General features: G+C 39.9%; 1 protein-coding gene across 1 annotated transcript in view; it reads right to left on the minus strand.

The window, feature by feature from the left end:
• itga11a (integrin, alpha 11a) overlaps positions 1 to 23,183 on the minus strand; it is a 50,683-nt gene that overhangs the window by 11,126 nt on the left and 16,374 nt on the right. The window contains exons 3-21 of the mRNA XM_030721571.1: positions 20,292 to 20,404; positions 19,791 to 19,882; positions 19,451 to 19,565; positions 19,232 to 19,359; positions 18,988 to 19,136; positions 18,755 to 18,899; positions 18,110 to 18,275; positions 15,432 to 15,502; positions 12,199 to 12,343; positions 11,216 to 11,364; positions 10,089 to 10,232; positions 6,818 to 7,021; positions 4,817 to 4,947; positions 4,426 to 4,592; positions 2,479 to 2,618; positions 2,080 to 2,190; positions 1,843 to 1,928; positions 1,515 to 1,725; positions 1,248 to 1,346 (exon numbers count right to left, since the gene is read on the minus strand). Coding sequence (XP_030577431.1) covers positions 1,248 to 1,346; positions 1,515 to 1,725; positions 1,843 to 1,928; positions 2,080 to 2,190; positions 2,479 to 2,618; positions 4,426 to 4,592; positions 4,817 to 4,947; positions 6,818 to 7,021; positions 10,089 to 10,232; positions 11,216 to 11,364; positions 12,199 to 12,343; positions 15,432 to 15,502; positions 18,110 to 18,275; positions 18,755 to 18,899; positions 18,988 to 19,136; positions 19,232 to 19,359; positions 19,451 to 19,565; positions 19,791 to 19,882; positions 20,292 to 20,404 — 2,566 coding nt within the window. The remainder of the gene's footprint in view (positions 1 to 1,247; positions 1,347 to 1,514; positions 1,726 to 1,842; positions 1,929 to 2,079; positions 2,191 to 2,478; positions 2,619 to 4,425; positions 4,593 to 4,816; positions 4,948 to 6,817; positions 7,022 to 10,088; positions 10,233 to 11,215; positions 11,365 to 12,198; positions 12,344 to 15,431; positions 15,503 to 18,109; positions 18,276 to 18,754; positions 18,900 to 18,987; positions 19,137 to 19,231; positions 19,360 to 19,450; positions 19,566 to 19,790; positions 19,883 to 20,291; positions 20,405 to 23,183) is intronic.

Below are 23,183 nucleotides of genomic sequence, written 5' to 3' on the forward strand. Positions count from 1 at the left end.
ATGCTCTTCTCCATACCTTGGTTGTAACAAGTGGTTGTTTGAGTTGCTGTAGTGTTTGTATCAGTCATTCTCCTCTGACCGCTGGCATCAACAAGAAATCTTCTCCTAGAGAATTGACATTCACTGGACATTTTTTTTTTTTCGGACCTAGAGTTGGTCGTGTGAGAAATGCTCAGACCAGCCCGTCTGGTCCCAACATGCCATGCTTAAAGTCACTTAAATCACCTTTCTTCCCCAATCTGATGCTTGGTTTGAACTTCAGCAGGTCATCTTGACCATGTATACATGTCTGCATGTACTGAGTTGCTGTGGTGTTGTTGGTTGCTTAGTTTTCACATTAACAAGCAGTGTAACAGCTGTACCCAATAAAGTGGCAGGTGAGTCTACATAGTCTGTTTTGCACTACATATTTGCAGTATATAGAACCCTGAACAATAAAACCTGCAGGTCTAATATGATATATGTCTGGTAAACTATGTTTATTACTATGTTTTAATGTGCTTTCTGAGGGTGCTCCTCTGCTCATAAACATGTGGAAAAGTTAAAAGCTTGGATGAAACATATTAAAGCTGCAGTTGGCAGAAATCAAAACATCCAGAACATACAGAGCCAACATCTGGCATCTCTACCCCCTCTCTTCTAAGGCCCTACGACCTGAAGAGCAGAGACAGAAACTCTAAATTATTGCTGATTTCTAGTTTAGTGTAGTGTCAACACTTTGATGTCAGACAATATAGAAGAAGAGATCTTACAAACTAAAGTGAAACTTTGATCTTCTGGCTGGTTTGTGTTTTTTTTTCATTAACCATTGTGGTCTGTGCTGATCAGCTAACACCTGCAGCATGTGCTTCAAGTCCCTGAATTCTATCACGGTTCACATCAATGCTTTTTTCAGGACACTTATTTTGTCATAAATGCAAAGCATCTTATCCTATTGTCATCTTTTTTGGGGGAATTAGTATGAAACCTGCCATATGAATTAATTTCTCAGGGCTGGAAAAGTTTTTACATCAGTTTTTCTCTCACCCAGGCAGATAAATACAAAAACACCTAAAACATATAGGATCTTTGAACATAGAACAGTCAAACAACTGGGAGCAAAATATGACACAATGCATACAAACAGCATCAAAACTTACATCTAACTAACTTAAGATGTTTTCTTAGTTAACTGGCTAATGGCAAATAATATACAAAAGTCACAACAACACAAATTCATTTTGTACAGAGAAATATGATCATCTCACCTGTGTTTTGGCCCTCATGAATGGTGCACTGACATTGCAGAGCTTCTCATTCCTCAGTTTGTCCTGGGTGTAGCACTCTATTTTGATGTCCGAGTTGTCCTGAATCAAAAGTAAAAATGTCACTGCTAGCAGCGAGAATGTAGAATTCATTTCTTCTCACCTGATGGTTAAATGTAAGACTCTTTGGAGTAACTTAGACCTTTTACATTATTTGAGAACATCTGTTCTCATAAGCTACATGAAGAATTTAAGGTGATGATGACATACCTTGACAATGAGGCTAGAATAGTGCAGATTTGGTGTGTAGGTGATATTGAGGCGAGCATTGTAGGCATTCTCTCCTTTGTTCTCCAGTCGAATGTCCATCACCATCCTCCGCCTGTTTGCCTCTAGCACCCGCAGAGATCCCCCCATCTCTCCTTCACTTTGTCGGTGACAGAAAGCACCACGAGACTGCACAGGATGTGCACAGAACTGTCTGCGAGGCAGTGAGGAGGGAAGGCATTGTATTATTTATTTACTCACTGTAAATGTGCAAATAAAGCTTGTCTGGCTGTGCTACTCTAGGCTTGGTGATGAATATGTGTATACCTACTTTCGAGTCATCAGGTCATTCATACTCTGCAGTGCCAGGTCAGGGATGCAGCGATCGTCCTCGTCACAGCCGTTCCAAAAGGGTAGCTTTCCAAAGAGACATGTCAAAGAATCCAACAGTAGAATTATTTTGAACTGTGCATCATGCAAAGCTAGAATCCAAGAATAGAAAAAGAGATGAAATTGAAAATACTATATGCACTTGAAATACATGAAGACTTGTCAGAGGGTCTCTTACCTCAGTCCTCACAACTGTAGGCCAGCTGTCATCGAGAACTGGTCCATTCTCTGGATCTTGTAGCCCCACTTGTACAGCGAACACTATGGGCCTCGCATTGTCCGTGGTTTCCTAAAATAAGATTAGCGAGCAGATTTTCCCCATCATGACACTTTACCGATAGCACTCAAATATTTTTGGCTTTTGAAGAGTTTATGCATATATACAAGATGCAGAAATACTCAAAAGAAAATATTATAATAATATGTGTTTTGGATTTTATTTGTGCCAGTGACCAATCCTGATATTTTGTGACAGATTCTGCCAGAACTACTTTGAATAAGAAATGATTTGTAAGTAGAAAAGTGACCAAAATAACATTTTAACTGAAGCTTTCACAGCCCTCCTCATGGATCTCACCATGACGTGAAAGTAGATGTGTTCACAGGTCTCTTCTTGAGGAAGGAGGGTCAGGTTTTGAGGCTGCATCTTACTCGGGTTATCCAATATGGCCCGAGGATTGTAACGTCTCTCCGCGATGGAAACATTGTACTTGATCCCTGGTGGGTTGTAGGAAGAATTAGAACATTAAACTTCTATGGGAAACTGAAAAATCCTGTTTGTGTCTTTAAGACAGATGGGCTTCTGTTCTTATTTATGTTAGTACAGAGTAATTGATAAATGGCAGCAACAGGCCATGACATCACTGTAGCACTGCAATGCAATATCATCTTGGCTCCAAAGATATGTATGATCCATGCGTGACCAACATATATACAAGAATCCAAACCCTTTGGCCTCAGCACTGACTCATTTCCAAACCACATTGTTTCAGAGGCTTTCCATTTATTGCCATGTGTTTTCATGGCAAGAGGAAACATCTACCAAAGCTAAACTCATGCATGTGTTATGTTTGAGGTCAACTTAGAGCAATAGAGAGCTGGAGAGATCTTAATGTGTTATGCAAAAAGATCAGGGCAGATAACGGATATGACATTTGGAGCTTTTTCTGTACTTCTCACCACATCACAATTACCAGTAAAAGTTTTTCCTCTCGATGAGGAGCGCTGCAAGCTCCAAAACAATTTTTAATCTCGAGGTTCTAACTTGTACTTTTCCACTCACAACAATACCTCTGAGTAATATACAGTAAATTCTTGCAAAGGAATTCTTTAGTCAGCCTTTCTGTTTTAAAGATCCTGCTTTCAAATACTGTAAATAGATATTTGCATAAAAATGAATATGACTGGGGAAAAAAAAAAATCATTTTGTGCAACAGACCACAGAGATTTCCCAAACACCAGCACATCTGCCATCCATTACTAGCCAGACACGACAATGAAAGGAAAATTAAATAAACGTGTTCCACTGTATGCAACCATGAAGGATAAGATACCTCCCTCTGTTCTTCCCCTCCTCTGTTTTGGCACATATGTTAGATATGATAAAGATGTCAGAGGGTCAAGAGGCTAACTCACAACACGCTCCACTACACCTCTCCTTCCTCCCCCCAGTGTGCCCTGGTTCACCATGAAACAGGACCCTGCCGTACTAAAACAGCTCGTGAGCTGAAAAACCCTGCACTTAAATGCGTGCGGGTTCCTTTTGGTGGCACAGCACATTTTTGCAGGCTTGAGTTATCTGTGAGCTTTCACCACCATCAAACAAATCTCTCTTTTGAGGAAGCTTAACACAGCTGAACAGAGATACATTTCCAGATGCATTCCTACCAGCATTCATACACTGAAAGGAACATTTGATAGCACCACAGTGGTTCAGATACAGTGGTTTTTGAAGGCAGCGACATTAGCTTTGGCAGAGAAACAGCAGTGAGATCAGAATCTTTTATGCCAGTAAAGAAACATTTTACTTTGGCACCGCTACAAGTGGAAGGAGTCGTCGGAGTTTTTATGGGCAGCCATACGCTGAAAAGTGTATTGAAGCCAGGACATGAAAGATATATAAATATATGTATATGTAGATTGCCTTTTCTCACTTGAAACCAGTTATATTTCATCTTGTGCACAACAGTCCAAGCAGCTGAACTGTAAAGTAACTATGGATCCAAAACATACATGTATGATGTTCAAATATAGCAGTGCAAATGGTCTGAAAATTGAGTGATAATATCCAGAGCCACCATCTTTTTGTCTCAGAATCTAAATTTGAGTGTTCTCCATTAAAACAAAAAGGTTTAGTTCTTTCATAACTCTTGTTTGTAATCTATCAGTTTTCTAGTTTGCGCAATAAGTCATCTGCTCTGGTTTGGAAATGCGGTTTGATTCACCTTACAAGATGACAATACCGCTCGGCAAGACATGTGGAAAACCTGGAAAAATCTGCAGTGGATTATTTTTGCTGGCTTACCAATTTCCTGTGTGGGAGAAATGGCTGTCCTGGCAGTGATGTTGAAACATACAATGGCTGACATACAGGTCACGTCTTTGCCACCTCTCTGACAGTCTTTCACAAAGATGTTGATCTTACTGGGCTCAAACCTCACGGTAGTATATATACGAACAACACTCTGTGACCTGTGAGAGCATAAAGGGGTGACAGATGAAGCCAAATGGGGGAACTTTAAACTTCAGAAAATATTTATTTTTTTCCTCAAGGCTGCATAAAAAGCTCTGTTAGAGGTGCAGTTAAAATGTAACAGCACAGATAAAGGAAATCTTTGAATGAACTGATGAAATTAATTTATAGAAATAACAGCAATTTCTTTCTTTCTTTTTTTTTTTTTTTTTTACATACTGACCAAAGTAGAACAGCAGCACCAAGGGAACCCACAGCTAGGTCCACTAAACCATCATCGTTCATGTCCATTATGCCATGGATACTGCGGCCAAAGTACTGCAGGCCAGGAGCCAAATCTGCTGCTGCTATTCTCTAAAACACACACAGAAAGATCACAATGACAGAAACCAAAGTTTACAATGAGCTGGTCAAAGTTTAATACACTACTATTTATGCTATTTTGCATTTTGAAAAAAGAAACTGTGCTGTTTAAAAGGTCCAGTATTTGTAAAAATGGATGGGTTCTTATTAGAGTGAATATTTCCTGAAAATATTATTTCTGTTACCTACAAAGGGATCGGGCCTCTTTCATGAACTGAACACTGGCTCTGAACAGAGGCTTTTACATTTCGTTTTTTTCCTGGGAAATTAGGTCTGTAGGTTTTTATTTGAGGTCAACTGGCAACCACGCTGCTAGACACCAATAAAAACTACACAAACTGGTCAAAGCATAGCAGTACATTTAAAACAACATATATAAACATATATCATTTTAACGGAGAGAGACAGAATATCAACCAAAAGTACAGAAAAAACATATTATATAAAAGTTTAAAATTGATTTGCATGTCACTGAGTGAAATAAGTATTTGATGAATAGTTGACATAATGCTTGGTGGAGAAACCCTTGTTGGCAAGACATTTCTTTTAGTTAGTCATCAGGTTTGCACACATCTCAGGAGGGTTTTTGGTCCACTTCTCTCTACAGAAACTCTCTAAATCCTTTTTGTTTCTTGGCTGCTGCTTGGCAACTTGAAGCTTCAGCTCCCTCCGCAGATTTTCTATAAGACTGAGGTCTGGAGACTGACTGGGCCGCTCCATGATGTTAATGTGCTTCTTCTTTAGCCACTCCTTTGTTACTTTGGTGGTATGTTTTGGGTCACTGTCATGCTGGAAGACCCATCCATGAGCCATCTTCAGTGTTCTGGCTGAGGGAAGGAGGTTCCCTTCCAAGATTTTACAGTACATGGCTCCAATGTGGTGAAGTGCTCTTGTACCCTTAGCAGAAAAACAGACCCAAAGCATAATGTTTCCACCTCTGTGCTTGAGTGTGGGGTTGGTGTTCTTTGGGTCATACTCAGAATTTCTCTTCCTCTAAACACGGTGGATCAGTTGATGCCAAAGAGCTGGATTTTAGTTTCATGTAACCACAGCGCTTTCTCCTAAGCCTTCTCATTTACATGTTCACTGGCAAACTTAAGAAAGGCCTGTACATGTGGGGGACCTCCAAGATTTACGTCCATTACAGCGTAGTGTGTTACCAATGGTGTTCTTGGTGACTGTGGTCCCAGCTGCCTTCAGATCATTAACAAGCTCCTCCTGTTTAGTTTTGGGCTGATCCACCGTGATCATCCTCACCCCAGGAGGCAAAATCTTGTACGGTGCTCCAGACTGAGGGTAATTGATGGTTATTTTAGATTTCTTCCATTTTCAAATAATCACACCAACAGCTGCCGCCTCCTCACCAAGCTTCTTGCTGATGGTCTTGTAGCCCTTACCAGCCTTGTGCAGGTCTACATCTATCCTGTGGACATCCATTGACAGCCCTTTGGTGTTTCCCATGGCGGTGAAAAGGTTGGAATGGAAGAAACTGATTCTGTGGAAAAGTGTGCTTTATACACATAATGAGTTGAAATCAGGAGTATCTGTAATGGATTGATTGTAATCTGTGTTACACATGGGCACATAGCCAGTCTGCGGGAGCCAGACTTCTGTCTGGGTTGTAGGGGATCAAATGCTTATTTCATTCAATGACATGTGAATTCATAACTTTTCTCATACCTGAAGTCAATGCATACATCTAAGCTGTTACAAGTAGAAAGAATTAAGTCTTTCACCATTCTGAGGTAAACGTAAATCAGTGGCTGCCTAGAAGAAAAAAACATGAAGTATACAAGTGTCGATGTACCTGGTGGGCAAAAACCTACAAATGCATTGGCGATGTCTCTTCCACACCACCTACCTGTTTATATTTGCGTAGTATTCTGTTTTGCTGGCTAAAGAAAACATAAATGGCTCCTTTATGCTCATCTTCCAGCGGGGCTCCCACCACCAAGTCGTTGAACCCGTCACCGTTCAGATCAGGGACAGGAGCGAGTGAAGAGCCAAAGCGAGCATTCTGGACACCATTGTGAATTTCCAGCACTCCTTCAAGGAGGAAACGATTCTGAGGGACGAAAAGAAAAACAAACACATTTGACAGTTGTATATGTTACCCCTAATCTAGTGGACTCATCTCTTTCTTGGTTCCCACACATAACTATCTAAAGGCTATTGTCCCCTGAGGAAGAGTTTTAACTGTTTGGTATTTTTCACACAAACATTTGTGACTATACACTTTGTTACTGATGTTGATAAATAGACAAAAGCATTACTGGGGATTCCCAGAGTGGGGGATCTGGCTGCTCATCCCCAAAAATGAACTAGAACAAACAATGTCAGTGAAAGAACCACAGCAAAAGCTTAAAATGCCTTTCATTCTTTTCCAGAGCTGGATTCTCCCCCCAGACGTCAGTCCATGTGCAAGCAACTGGAGTAAGCGAATAAACATGAGAACTATGCATTGTTTACTATGCAGTAATTTAGAGTTATTAGGGTGTTTTAGAGCCTCACTTTTGTTGTTTTGTTTTTTTAACTAAAGTTCTTTAAATTAATTCTTTCAACATCAAATTGGCTTGTTGTGGTTTGTTTTGACTGTCTTCATAACCTCTTCCTTTGTTCCCCTATCAGTTTATAACAAACTGCTAGGTCAATGACTACAGTCAGCTGTAAAGCACATCATTAACTGCTGCATTTGGATAATAATCTTTAAAGCTGACCTTTGTATGAGCCTCACAAATATGGGTTGTAGTTTGATGTCATTAGTGCCTTTTTGTGGTTCCGGTGAGGTGTTTGTGTCTGCTGTCTGAACAGCATTACACATCAGATGTACATACTGTATAATGTATATTTTTTTAATATATTGTAAAGTAAGACTCAACCCGACCAGGAGTCCAGGTACTAAACTGGCCTTCTTGCAGTCCAGTCTTGTCAACCATTGTAATTGGGCTCCACAGTTCCCTAAATGCTGTTGAGTGTCAATAAAACCAAAATTCTGAAGTCACCACATCTTTTTAAAAAAAAAAAAAAAATTACAAATAAAAATTGTATTTAAATGACTTAAAATCAGTGCATTCTGCGAAAAAGCATACAGAATATCAAAAGGACATTTTTTTTTTAAAATAGCACATTTAAAGTCCCAGTGTGCTGTATGTCCTTTTTAGCAGTGAAATCAATGCCTTCTGGCTCAGCCCATTTCTCCAGTAAAAGGACTGATCTGCTTGTTAAATCATCCATTATCCATTTATTTAGACATTTCATAATAAGAGCAAGGAAGTTTTTGTTCTCTCTGCCATCCGTCCAGCTGGGTTTGTTGTTCCAATTATCCCAAAAACATCTTTAGTTGAGCAATCATGTTGCGTTCCAATCAGAAAACTTCTTCTAATCAAACAGAAGATAAAAGTTTGGCTTAACTTCTGTGTTTTCCACATAATCCTTTAATTCTTCCTGTTTGAACTAAAATAACCTAAACATCTGGCAACAAAAATGGAGGAATTTCACCTTAGGGTAGTACAAGAACAAAAGAATGCCATATAGTTTTAGTATATTTATTTTGATGCTCTATTCTTAGCAAGTGTTGAGTCAGATGGAAGATAGCCACATCTTTGAAAGCAACCACTGACTGGAACATTTTTTCAAAGAGGCAATCTGACAGAATGGAGCCAAATAATGGAGTCCATCAGTAGTCATGCATATCATTGCTCCACTTGGCATCCCAGATTGTAACATAATTTAGGGCTGGCAGACGAAACATGAGATCACTTGTTTTTTCAGTTGAATAAACGGGAAGGGAGTTGATTTAGGAAGGTAGTTTTAACTTCTCAGCTACCTGATGTGTGCATGTGTGACACAGAAGGAGATTGATAGAGAAATGAGGAAAAATTTATTCAGCACTGTTTTAAATGTGAAACACATGGGCTCAGCCAGAAGGCCGTGAAGGGCCATAACCAGTCTGTAGTGGCTTAGGAGCAACATTGAAAATGTAACCATTTTTTCCATCAGCTGCCAGATTTCAGGCAGCTTTGCTTTAGTCTTTTTATGATTTATTTCTGTAATATGCAATACCTATTCTACTTCATAAAATTTTTTTACATCTCATCTGCATTGATCTGCATACTTGATTTGGCTGATTTTTACGCCCTTCTTGATGCAACCTTCCCATGGATTTGTATCTCCAACTGGGGATCTTTCACATGTTAGGCAAACGTGTTAACCACTACATTACTGGAGCTTCTGTATGGAGTGATTGCAGAGAAAATGCTGATGGAAAATACACATCCACTTTAAATTGATTTTAGTGCGGACTAAATCACCAGCATTAGCATTCCTAAATAAGGCATTCCTGGATGCTGAAAATTGATATGCTGAAAGAGAAAATGAAAACGCACTTGTGCAGAATCACATTTTGACTATAAATATCAGCTATGAGCCCAGCTACATATTTTTTCAGCCAAGGCGTCCAAAGTTAAGTAGTTTTCCAGAACAATATGACTGAGCAGCACCTCCAACAGCACCTGAATCAACCACATTATCAATTACCCTGAACATGTGGCATTTCTATCCTGGCGATGACAGACATTTTTAACATGCGCTTTCTGTTTGTGTTTAGTTTTTAAGCCGAGGTTGCCACCTGTGATGTGGTTTGGGGCACGCTGGATATTTAAATACCCCTTCTATGCCTGTTCAATGGATTCAAAACAGCTAAAGACATCCATTATTCCAATGAGCATGACAGACCTGGAACACCGGGAAGTTTCCTTCTATTAAAGAAAAGTTCTCGCCTCCAAATGGTTTGCTGGAAATGGGTTCAGAAGAGGGAGAATACTTTCCTCCTGAGTTCATTCTACACATCTAATAAAGTCTGCACACTGGCATGGCAAACTTCTCTCATTTGATCTGCACATTTAATCTGGACAAGATCATGTGTCAGATGTCTGCAGCATGTTGACATTGGTGCTGGAATACAGCAGAGTCTGGTTTAGTGTGTGCTACTGGACACGTCTAGTGAGGTGTGCTAGAAGTGAGTGGGGAAGACTGGAGTTTGAACATTTGTTGACCCAATTCTGTGCAGTTGTTGATTCATACTTGCATGTGGCCTGCACCCGTGAGTTTAAGTTTTTAGAGTTTATACCCACCAGCTCAGTCACTCTGTAGATGTAGACCTTTCCTTTCTCCAAGCCGCCACTGAAGAACATTGGTGCCGACACCAAAAGGTTATCAGTTATACCGTCTCCATCGATATCTAGGGGTGCAATCTCACTGCCATAATAGGAGCCAATCTGAAAGACACATGAGCGCATGCAATGTGGAGATCTTAATAATATATCAGTTTAAAAGCATTTCAACTAGATGATGGCATTGCCTGGACTTACTTTATTAATTAAATCCAATTGCAAATGACAGCGTATGCAAAAAAATACTCTTAAATTTTTCCTTGTGGTTTATTGTACCATATGATGTTTGGGTTTGATGATTTGCTCATGGACTTGAGTGGCTTTTGAACTTCAATATTGCCAGCAAATGGCAGCTTGTGTAGTGTGACAGCAAGCGGTCGAAGTCCTGACACTTTTGTTGAAGCTCAGACTGTGGGAGCTTTACAGAGAGAGCACAGATCAGTCACTGAAGCGGATCAGACATCATCTGTTGGTTTTCGGATTAGAAACATACGCCTGTTAAAAGGTTTTCTTGCTCAAGAGTTCTGAGATCAAGAACATTTTCTACAAAAAAACATCTGCTGTTTTGGATGAGCCGCTGCTGACAAGGTACAATGTAAGCTGCTGCAAGATCACTTCAGGCTTGCAGCCTGTGAACAGCTGCCAGCTCTGAGTGTAGTGGTCATTAACACACAGAGCCACATCCCCTTGAAATGATGACCATTTTAAAATTCAATGCGACTCAGACAGATTAAATTCATAACAGATGATTTATCATACAGTCAAAGTCGTAAAGTTAAAATCATATAACAGCAATGACACTAACTGAAGTACAAAGTCATAAAAAATGTAAACAGTAATAGAGATTATAGACAGTGATTTGGTCCTTATGTCAGTTCAGTTTATGTTTATATCATTTTTGAACTGCAGTAATGGAGCATACTCATTTATTGAGCTTAAGTTTCAAAATAAAAACATCTTCTTGGCTATTGGCCTTCCCTGCTGAAAAGTTATACTGCATGTCATGATCATTTTTCCAGCTATTTCATCTAATGTTATAGATTATTGATTATTGTACCTGTCGGTTTAGGGGCTGGATGCTACCGTACCTGCTGGCCTTTGAGGGAGTGGAGGATGGTGAGGTTGCCCGAGTTCTTGAGAGTGAAGATGATCACTTTGCCGGTGTGGTTAAATCGTGGAGCACCCGCTACGAGCAGGCGACCATTTCTGGCCGACACCACAGATGTTACAGTATACCCTGTTTATATTAAAAAATACAAAAAGAGATAGCAAATAGCAACAAACAAAACAAACATATAAATATCACTCACAGGCAAGAACCTACAGGGGTTTACAGATCCATAGATTTATCCATAGCATGTCATGTTATGCTTTTTACAACTGTCATTTCTGCAATTAGCACTTAAATTTATTGCTCAGTTTGTCTCTCTTGATTATCAAGCACTGTCAGCACTGCACTTTCCTTCTGTCTGCATGACTCAAGGAAAATTTCAATGGTGATGCAATTTGAGGACTTAAAACCCAGTAAGCTGGATTCAGTAAAAGTTGGTGTTCTGGTTTCTCAGGTTTCTCAGATTTCATCTTCAATTACATTTCTTCTTCTCCCACTAAAAATTCCACTTACCCGCTGTATATTTTTCCACCTTCATCTCTCATCTTCATACCTCTTTTTCCCCCAGCTTTAACTTTCTCCCTGTCTGTCCAGAATTATGCTTCTACCTCATATTACAATTCAGACTAGAATGCCTTCTATTGGCTGCCTGTTGGGTAAGCTCAGAGACAAACCGCTGATGATAAAAGCAGAGGTCTGGATGGGGCTGGATATGGTGGAAAGCACTCGAGCAATGGGTACACTTTATAGAGAGGGCTTGCAGCTAAAACAACTGGTGCTGTTCCACAGGACAGTCATACATGCCACCACGAAAACATGTTGAAACAAAAACTAAAGACTGATAAGAGAAAATGGCTCAAAGTTCCTGCATTTTATCTCTTTTTTTTTTTAACCATTTTGGTCCGACGTGTCCAGATTTTTCTACTCTTTTAAAGTTCCTTAGGATGTCACAGTACTTACCCAAGTAGGCACCATGGTTTTTGAGCTCTTCAGGAAACTCCTGAGCGTAGGACAACTTAGGAGGGACCACCTTCCCCTGTCGAGTTTCCTTCAATACTGCTCCGTTCCAGTCATAAGCCCCAACAGCACCCACCAGAGTCCCATCCTGTAGATGACATTAAGTAATTAATTAATGGTTGTGCATATAATGCACGTATTTCATGCACAAATCAGAGTAACAGAGAAAAAGCTGTTTGTACTGCATGTGCTCTGTATGGACACAGCACGGTTATTACTGCATGATGATAGTGAGGACACACTCATGGAACATGAATGTCTCCAACCACCATTACGGGGCAGAGCCTGAGTTTTTGGCTCACCTTAGTTACATTAACGACTGTGTGACTCACTTGTGGTGAAATTTAATCTTGTGATAACTGAGAGTTCTCAGCTTTTGCATTGCTTCAAAACAACATGAGGAAACTAATTGGATATGCAGTACTTCTTTCTCTATTAGATAATATTCATACAGAACTCTCTCGCTGACTTGTTAAGAAGTGTTTTTATTAAGGTCTGTGTCAGTCCCTTGGGTTAGCTTTACTCTTACTTTGAAGGCCAGGTGTTTGTTAGTTTTGCTTCCTGTCTGTCATCCCCTGACTTCCCTGAAAGCTTTCACCTGTGTATCGTTCCTCACCTGTTGGTCATCCCCAGTTAATTCTCAGTATATTTAAAGTCCTGTCTTCCCTTTGTCCATTATCGTAACATCTGCCAACCCCTGGTTCCTCCTCATTTAGCCTGATTTAGTTTGAATTTCTGTTTGTTATGATTTTTGGACTCTGCTTTGGAACTCGACGTTCAGCCTAATAAAAATTTGTTTTCTATTATTCTGCCTGCTGTGAGTCGGCATTTGGATGCAATTTAAATAACAGTTTCGGACAATTTAAGATATTGATCTTCATCATTTTTTTTTTTTTTTTTGCAAACTTTCACAACAAAATGGTAGAGAAATAAATTTTCCTCTTCTGTGGCAGCACAAAAGCAATTTTTAACTTTAAGAGGCAGTCCATCAGCTCTAATGTGATCAGCCATTTTTTTCTTTCTTAGATTACAGTATGAGAAACAGTAAAAACATTTAACCTAAAAAATTAAACAACTTTCATTCATCACAGAACTCATTTGCCTCTAATGTTTCACACCCTAAAGTCTTTGCCTTTAATATTAATATCAATTATCATATTTACAATGCATATGCTGGCCCTGTGATTCACTGACCCCGCCTCTCGCCCTATGGTATCTAGGATAGGCTCCAGCCTCCCTGCAACCCTGAATTGGATAAGGATGGATGGATAGACAATGCATATGCTTCTTATACCAAGTATAAGAAACCTGAGTTTCTTATACCAAACGTATGACGCATATAAGTGCTTTCAGGGGCCTTTTTAAAAGTTTTTATTCTTTTGGGCTGTCGCGTATTACCCATATTGATTTTTAGCCCACTGAGCAGCTACAACAAGCCTTTCAGTGAAATGAACATGTATCCTAACCTCATATTTCCTGTTATTCCTGAACTTTGGAGCTAAGTGCTAAGATAAAATAAACAAGATCACGCAAAGAAACCAATCAAGAAACTGCTAAATATGGTATATGAATATGGTAACTTCTCATTCAATGAATGAACAAACCAGTAAGTAGAAATCAGCTGTAGACACACGCAGGGATAGAGGGGAGATTTTCTGTACTCCATAGTTCACCATAGTTTGTATCAATGACACTGAAATTATAGGGTTCCTCGGTTCAGTGGGCCCTTTTTTTTTTCTTGCTGTACAGAAAATGCCGACAACACACTTTCCAGTATTTGAGCATGAGCTGGAAGGCTTGCGATTCCTTCCTAAAAGATGGAATTGTGTGCTTACCACGCTTACACTACGTCACTCTGTCCCAGCAACATTATGCCAGTGTGGTTAGGTGTTTTGGACAAAACGGTCTCCATAGCATACAAATGAAAGTCCAAAACAGTTCAACCTCATAATCCAGTGACCTATTTCTACTTCAGATGCATTTTTGGACATAAAGTATGCCTCGCTTCGGTCAGGATTGCAACTCTTTACTCTTGTAGTGAAGGAAGCTGGAGCCGCTCAGACATACAGCTTTGTATCGGGGATTTAGTTCAACAAACAAAAAATGGACGTTCTGAAAGGTGGAGAAATCAGTTTCTTTGAGCCTGAAACCGGAGCTTCTGGAAAAATCCTTCACAAGCACAGGGAGAACATACATGCAAACCGCACGGGCTCTGCATGGGTCTGAACCCGGAACCCTCTTGCTGCGAGGCAACAGTGCTAACCACTGAGCCCCTGCACTGCTCAGTTTAGTTGCAATAAAAAACAACAAAAAAAGCAGATGGAGAAACTGCTACAGTATGCATCTGCTACAGCAGATGCATGAGACCTCTACAAAATATGTGACATAAGAAACCTTCATAGCTGGCACTTATCAAATTCAGTAAAACCATCTGGGACCTTAGTGCAGTTTTTCTCCTTTAAAGCACTGACATTCTTTCCAATGTTATCCTACTCTCAACACTCAGAATGGCAATGTCAAGCATCTTTGGAATCCGGCCCTGTGGACGCAATTTCCAGCTACTCCTGCCACCCAGCTGCAAAGTCTGCATGTATTTCTTTTTCGGCATATATATTGGACATATTTATTTCTCCCTTGATAATCACAATGTGAAGGGGAACTGAAAAAAATCAAAGCAGTTGCATCAGCAAATGTCTTTAATGAGCCAGAAAGCATGGAATGAAAATCAATGAACTGGTGAATGAACAGTAGATAGAGGGAGACTGACTTATCATCCTCCTCCAGCTGTGTGAAAGCCAGCACACCTGCACCTATCTGCTCTGAGATACAATCAAAAATGTCTAGAATGAGTAAAAGCGAAAAGAACCCGGGCCATTCTACAGTGCAACTGTCTCACTTTTGTCTCGGTGTTTCAATAATATGCTTCCTTAGGGAACAAGAGCTGTCTTCACTGCATAGCTGAAGTGGAAAAAGGCCGCTTTCTCGTGTCAATGGCTCCTAAATCAGGGTGACCTAAACTTCCATGGCCACACATCAGGCACCTCAGGAGGGACTGGAAAGTGATAAATGGCAGGTTTTGGGAAGGAGTTATGATGGACCAGAATTTGAGACAATGTGTGTTGTCCTAAATGTTGACAGATGGTTTGAGGCTAGGAGACAGCAGAAGTCAGACTCACCTCAATGCTGTGAGCGGAAAATCCAGCCTGAGACATCTGGAGGCCAAACGCTGTCCCATTCTTACTAGTTCCTGTGTAAACAAGTCAGTCTTTTAGAGTTTTGAACCAGCCACAGACTTGTTCTAAAAAGAAAGGCATTAGAGTCTCAATGTGAACATTTCACATTTAGATTTAAGAAATATTTTCAGGTGCTACAGGGATACTACTGTAGCATTACCACTAGGACTGCAACAAATGATTGCTTTCAGTTTAATCTACTGTAAGAACAAAAAGCTAGGTGCCATCACTTGACCCAGCTGTCTTAGCTAATTATAGGCCAATCTCCAACCTTCCTTTTCTCTCAAAGATTCTTGAAAGAGTAGTTGTAAAACAGCTAACTGATCATCTGCAGAGGAACGGTTTATTTGAAGAGTTTCAGTCAGGTTTCAGAATTCATCACAGTACAGAAACAGCATTAGTGAAGGTTACAAATGATCTTCTTACAGCCTCTGACAGTGGACTCATCTCTGTTCTTGTCCTGTTGGACCTCAGTGCAGCTTTTGATACTGTTGACCATAACATTTTATTACAGAGACTAGAGCATACTATAGGTATTAAAGGTACTGCACCGCAGTGGTTTGAATCATATTTATCTAATAGACTCCAATTTGTTCACGTAAATGGTGAGTCTTCTTCACAGAGTAAGGTTAATTATGGAGTTCCACAGGGTTCTGTGCTAGGACCAATTCTATTTACATTATACACGCTTCCCTTAGGCAGTATTATTAGAAAGCATTGCATCAATTTTCATTGTTATGCAGATGATACTCAGCTTTACCTATCAATGAAGCCAGATGACACACATCAATTAATTAAACTGCAGGAATGTCTTAAAGACATTAAGGCCTGGATGACCTCTAATTTCCTGCTTCTAAATTCAGATAAAACTGAAATTCTTGTACTTGGCCCCACAAATCTTAGAATTTGGATTTGTCCTTCAATGCACATATTAAACAAATATGTAGGACCGCTTTTTTGCATTTGCGCAATATTTCTAAAATTAGAAACATCCTTTCTCAGAGTGATGCTGAAAAGCTAATCCATGCATTTATTACTTCTAGGGTGGACTACTGTAATTCGTTATTATCAGGCTGTCCTAAAAGCTCCCTGAAAAGCCTTCAGCTGATCCAAAATGCTGCAGCTAGAGTACTGACAGGGACTAGAAAGAGAGAGCATATTTCTCCCATATTGGCTTCTCTCCATTGGCTCCCTGTTAAATCTAGAATAGAATTTAAAATCCTTCTCCTCGCCTACAAGGTCTTGAATAATCAGGCCCCATCTTATCTCAAAGACCTCATAGTACCGTATCACCCCAACAGAGCACTTCGCTCTCAGACTGCTGGCTTACTTGTGGTTCCTAGGATATTTAAGAGTAGAATAGGAGGCAGAACCTTCAGCTTTCAGGCGCCTCTTCTGTGGAACCAGCTTCCAGTTTGGATTCGGGAGACAGACACCCTCTCTATTTTTAAGATTAGGCTTAAAACTTTCCTTTTTGATCAAGCTTATAGTTAGGGCTGGATCAGGTGACCCTGAACCATCCCTTAGTTATGCTGCTATAGGCCTAGTCTGCTGGGGGGATGCACTGTTTCTTTTCATTCACCGTATTTACTTTTTGCTTTGCATTTAATCATTAATCATTAATTGTTATTAATCTCTGGCTCTCTTCCACAGCATGTCTTTTCTCTCCCCTCAGCCCAACCGGTCGCGGCAGATGGTAAATGGACTAGTTCTTATATAGCGCTTTTCTACTCAGTATGAGCACTCAAAGCGCTTATACAACATGTTTTACATTCACCCATGCACTCCCATTCATACAAGCACTTCCATGTTTACTAAGCTAAGTGCTTTTAATTAGCTAACTTTCACACACATTCACACTCCGACAGGACGTTCGGAGAGCAACTTGGAGTTAAGTATCTTGCCCAAGGATACATTGGCATGTAGCCTGGAGTAGCCAGGAATCGAACTGCTGACCTTCTGATCAGTAGGTGACCTGCTCTACCTACTGAGCCACCCCAGATGACTGCCCCTCCCTGAGCCTGGTTCTGCTGGAGGTTTCTTCCTGTTAAAAGGGAGTTTTTCCTTCCCACTGTCACCAAGTGCTTGCTCATAGGGGGTCGTTTTGACTGTTGGGTTTTCTCTGTATTATTGTAGGGTCTTTACCCACAATACAAAGCGCCTTGAGGCGACTGTTTGTTGTGATTTGGCGCCATATAAATAAAATTTTATTGAATATCAATAATAATTTAGCCCATTAATATGAGCTGTTTATAAGAAACAAAGGCAGTGCTGTCAAAAAGCTTTTTTTTAACAAGCAGTCCAAGCGCTTTATGCATTTAATTTACAGCTATACAACAGAGAAATAATATTCAGAGCTTTGACCAGTGTTTTGATGTATATTGATTCTAGATTTGCATGTAAATAATCTAATCTGCACACTCACCAATAGATTTATCATATACTTCTTTTTTTTTTTTTAAGTGAGAATGTGCTATACTATAGACAAGACTTTTCATTTATTAATTTTGGAATGCAGTGGTACAAATGTAATGATAACATCAGGGTTGTGAATAAGTCCCTATAAGCCTCACTTTCACCATGCAATTTTGCCTCTAAGTAAACTAAATATCTTGTAAAACCTTCCAAACTGAAGATGCGCTCTCCAAGTGCGTCCACAATATCTTTCAGCGCTGACTCGTCTGTCACATTGAAGAAGTGTTTGTCATCTGGGTCGCTGGCAATGTACTTTATTTCATTGAGGAAGGCCTCAGGATTGATTCCTCTACGGTTATAGTAGCCAAGAACCTGTAAAGATGAGATTAAACAATCTGTCACTAGATGCATGAAGCCAGGACTGGGAAAACAAATCTTTCACATTTTAATAGCTCTGTACCAAGTTAATATTAGTGCTTTGAGAAGGTTTCAGGTTTCTACTTCAGTCCTAGTGCTCTCACTAGCTCCAGTTGACTTTCAGCCAAATGACTCAAACAACTTAACCGCTGGATGGAAATAAGTGTGCCGTATCTCTACCAGTAGTGGCAAAAACCAAAGACTTATGTGGCTTTGAGGAGATCATTCACACCTTCAACTGCTCTTATACTGAGTGTGTGTTTGGAGCTCTCAGAGAACTCGGAGTGTTTTGGCTCCATTCGTAACTCTTGAGAGAGCTGCTATAATTGAACCCCATGAAGTCACCTCATTAATGTTTATGGTGTTTCATTGCTCCACAGGGAATGTATTAGCCTTCAGAAAGCCAAGTTCAGTAATTGGTCTAGCAGACTCACAGCAATGGCATAACGGGTGATTCCATCCTTCTCACTGTCCTCAATGGCTTGCTGGAGATCAGCACTGTCATGTGACTCTCCATCAGTTATCACAATCATCACCTTCTTGGCACCACGTCGACCTCCTTGTTTGAAAGCTTGTGAGCTGTTAACATGTTTACTATGTTTAGTAAAATGCCGTAAAGAATGGAGGACAAGTGAAGTGCTCATTTGGATTCATGGAGATACTGTACCGTGCTGTGTTGATGCCAAGAGCTGTGTTGGTCTCCTCACCACCTCGCTGGTTGATACTGCGTGCCTTTTTCACTACTTCCTCTACTGATTTGTAGTCACTGAGTTTGAATTCATGGACAACCTTCTCACCATACTGCACAACTCCAACCTGTACAACAAAACACAATGACAGTGATCTGTAACCACAAAAATGTGGTGTTCTTTAACATGCCTTCCTTTAGCATTGTTTAATTTATTTCAAACCTGTATTTGACCAGGCCCAATGTAGAACTTCTGGAGAACATTGATGAGAAAAGCCTGCACTTCATACCACGGGTATATGGAGTTTGAGCCATCAAGTACAATCACTATGTCCATGTAGGTTTCACACCCTGAAAGGATAAGGCACATGCTACCAAATGAGGAGATAATCCTCTGCAGTGACTTAGAACCATCGATGAATCTTGTCATTTAAAAACGTACTCTGAAAGGCAGGGGCGATTGTTCTGGAGAACTTGAAGCTTGCATTGACTCTGGAGCATATGCCGGTGCTGTAGTAAGAGCTTCCACACTCATAGGACCATAATGGCCCACAGGCCTGAAAGAAAGCATTGATACAAGCAAGATTATTGACCTCAGTATAATACAAAAAGCTAGGTTCATGCCAAGAACAGCAGTACTAGAACCATGTAATCAAAAGACAATCTTGTGGGAATGCTTTTTTCCTGTTTTGACAACTGCAGTTTTATGTGTTCTAACTCACTCAAAAAGTTCTGAAGCAACAGGCTATTACCGTATTTCACAAAGATAAAGGGGTTCTCACCACAAAACTGTTGTCTTTAGGGTTAGATGTAAGTGTCATTCCCAGCCTCATCTTGTCCTTTCGCTCTGATACGTTCGTCAGCGATATCCTTCCTTGGGGGAAAATACATTTCACTGAGATCTAAGATGACTGTTTCATATACAGATAAATAAATAAATAAATACGCTGTCCCTGAGAGAAGAAACAGAAGTTCTTCCATCTGGGACTTAGGTTAGTGTCAGCAACCTCTACATCCTTAGATCTAAATGTTTACTTGATAAAAGGTCTTTTGAGTACCTAACAAACACAACATCTGCAACCCATATAACGAGGCATGCGGTAAAATGTGTGGTAAAACACACAAGTGGAAATGTACATAAACTGTTTAAAAAAATAATTAAATGTGGAATGTAAGGTATGGTATCCACATTTCTGTCTGACACATGTCGTCATCATGCTTTACTGACACATAAGCTGAAAAGCAAAGCAGGAAAAATGGGGTGGTGTTTTGCAATACTTTACCTAAGTTGAGCTTGGCGCAACCGTTGCCATTGGTTCGTTTGCTCAGTGAGCATTTATAAACATCCCCCGTCTGGTAAGCACCATTCATTTCATACGGGGCACCCACTAATAACCTGCAAAAACCCAGAATCAAAGAGTTGAAGTATATCCTACAAAACACTCCTTAACAACGTAATTAAACATAGTATATCTCAGTATGAAAACCATGCACATCTAAGTTTATGACATACATCAAAGGTGCATTTCCTTCTGTAACAGTATGAGGAACTTTTTTCTTTTACATTTAAGAATGATGGGCAGATAGAAAGAAAGCAAAACCATCAACCATGTCCTTTTCTTGCTGTGTTTGTGCTACAATCAACTGACTTTAGTTTGTGTGCATGGAAGAGGACAAAAGTGGAAATGTTTGAACAGTAGAGATATGAACATTGCTTTTATTTTTATTGCCAGAAAGGACAGAAGCATGGTGGTAGAGTAAAAACTGCATCCAGGACAGAAACAACTGCATTATAATCGATTCCACAGTTTGTTGGGGGCCCTGCAACCAGCGTTTATCACCAATATGTCATAAACGATCGGACAACAATTTAAAAAAAAGACGCACTTGACTCAGTCACATTATGGCCAGCACTGCTCTGCTAGCTAAGTTAAGTAATGTTAAATATCAAAGTAAACAATAATATGATACTGCTGAATGTTACATTATCCAAGTGTCTCTCCTCTAAAGTCAAGGCCCAGCAGTCAGAACGACAGGTAATAAAGGCAGTGAAGATCAGTCAGATTTGTAGCACAGCAGTGGCAATTGCTTTGCAGTTTCTTTGGGCTTGTTTTTAACCTTGCTTTGTGTTTGGTAAAGTGGTGAGTGTGGTGGCAGTGCTGAGAGAAGCCTACACCTCCAAGGCAACAAAGCAGGAGAAAGTCTGACTAAAGAAACTTAAATAATGGTGTCTGAGAAGAAAGACTAACAGACTACATAAAAAAGATGAAAACAGGTGGAGGACAAGGAGCACATGATCTTTGAACCTCAGACTAGAAACTCACTGTAATAGGAAAAAAAAGGCTTTCACTTTCACCCCTTCCAAAAAAAAAGTCATACTTCTTCAGGCTTTTTCTAACTGCATGCTGTCATGAACTTTAATGCTTAACATGCTAACTGAGGCCTGTAAAGCCTGAGATATAACTCTTGGATGCTTTTTTATTTTTTGTGCATTTTCTCTGACCATTGCACTGTCTGAGCAGGACTGTACAAAGCCCTGTGAAAACTTTCTTTTCACATGATTGTGTATGGATATTGAATTCTGCTTCTAAGTATCTTTTGCTGGATTTGAAGACTTGCTGAAGTATTCCGATGACTCCATTGTTTTAAGGGTAAAGTCTTATCACTGCTACAATAATGGTTTCACTGGGAATAATGCTTATATGAGAGCCATCACATTAATAAATAGAATTAAGATGTTCTCAAAGAGCAGTGCAGAGTTCTAAACATTCTTTTCACATGATGAATCTTTGTAAGAACTCAGTCCTGCACTTGACTTCACACTAGGTTTTCTGTCTAAGAAAGTATAACAAAGCATAATTCCACTGATGTTAGGCCAGGGAACTGGCACTTGAGTCCCATGTGTGACTATTTTTTTTTGTAGGTGTTTTCATTTTTTTTTTTGAATCAAGGTTTGTTTTAATTTTAATTTGCTGTTTTGGTAAGTTTCAAGCACCAAACCTTCATAGTTACGGCCAGGATATTAATATACAGTACTGTCCAAAAATCTTGAGCCACACCTCATTTCTTTATATCTTGCTAGGAAAATGGGAATTAGGTCGAGCGATTTATTGAAACATCTGCAAACATACATGTAAATGCAGCACAGAAGGCAAAAACAGATTTTCTACAATTTTGAGCTTGAAGGTCAATATTTGGTATGACCACCTTTATTCTTCAACACAGCCTGAACTGCGTTCTTGGATTTGTGCAAATATATCCTCTTCTCTTCATTGGCTCTCTTTTAAACCCATAATCAAATTTAAAATCCTTTTTCTCACATACAAGGCCTTGAATAATCAGGCCCCATCTTACCTCAAAGACCTCATAGTACCATATTATACTTCGCTCTCAGACTGCTGGCTTACTTGTGGTTCCTAGGATATTTAAGAGTAGAATGTGAGGCAGAGCCTTCAGCTTTCAGGACCCTCTTCTGTGGAACCAGCTCCCAGCTTGGATTCAAGCCAGACACCCTCTCTATTTTTAAGATTAGGCTTAAAACTTTACTTTTTTGATCAAGCTTATGGTTAGGGCTGGATCAGGTGACCCTGAACCCCCCCCCCCTTAGTTATGCTGCAATAGGCCTAGTCTGCTGGGGAGTTCCCATGATGCACTGAGTGTTTCTCCTTCAGATATCTAATTTTATTCTTTGTGTTTACACTCTGCATTTAATTAGCTATTATTAATCTCTGGCTCTCTTCCACATCTTTTTTCCCGTCTTCCTCCCCTCACCTCCAACCAGTCGCAGGAGATGGCTGTCCCTCCCTGAGCCTGGTTCTGCTGGAGGTTTCTTCCTGTTAAAAGAGTTTTTCCTTCCCACTGTCACCAAGTGCGTGTTATTAGGGGTCAGCTTATTGTTGGGTTTTCTCTGTATTATTGTAGAATCTTTACCTTATAATATCAAAGCACCTTGAGATGACTGTTGTTGCGATTTGGTGCTATATAAATAAAATTGAATTGAATTGAATTTCTGATGAGGTTTCAGCAAAAAATAGATCAACTCTAGGGCCAGATGCATCTCTCAGGCCCTGTGCCAAGGCTTTGGGGATTATTTTTCTTAAGGACACAACTTTCAGATACTATTCATCTGCTGTGGATAGTTTTTAGGACTGATACTTGTTCCTTTGTCCTCCACT

The sequence above is a fragment of the Archocentrus centrarchus genome, chromosome 3, assembly GCF_007364275.1.
Source record: "Archocentrus centrarchus isolate MPI-CPG fArcCen1 chromosome 3, fArcCen1, whole genome shotgun sequence".
Classification (NCBI taxonomy): Eukaryota; Metazoa; Chordata; class Actinopteri; order Cichliformes; family Cichlidae; genus Archocentrus; species Archocentrus centrarchus.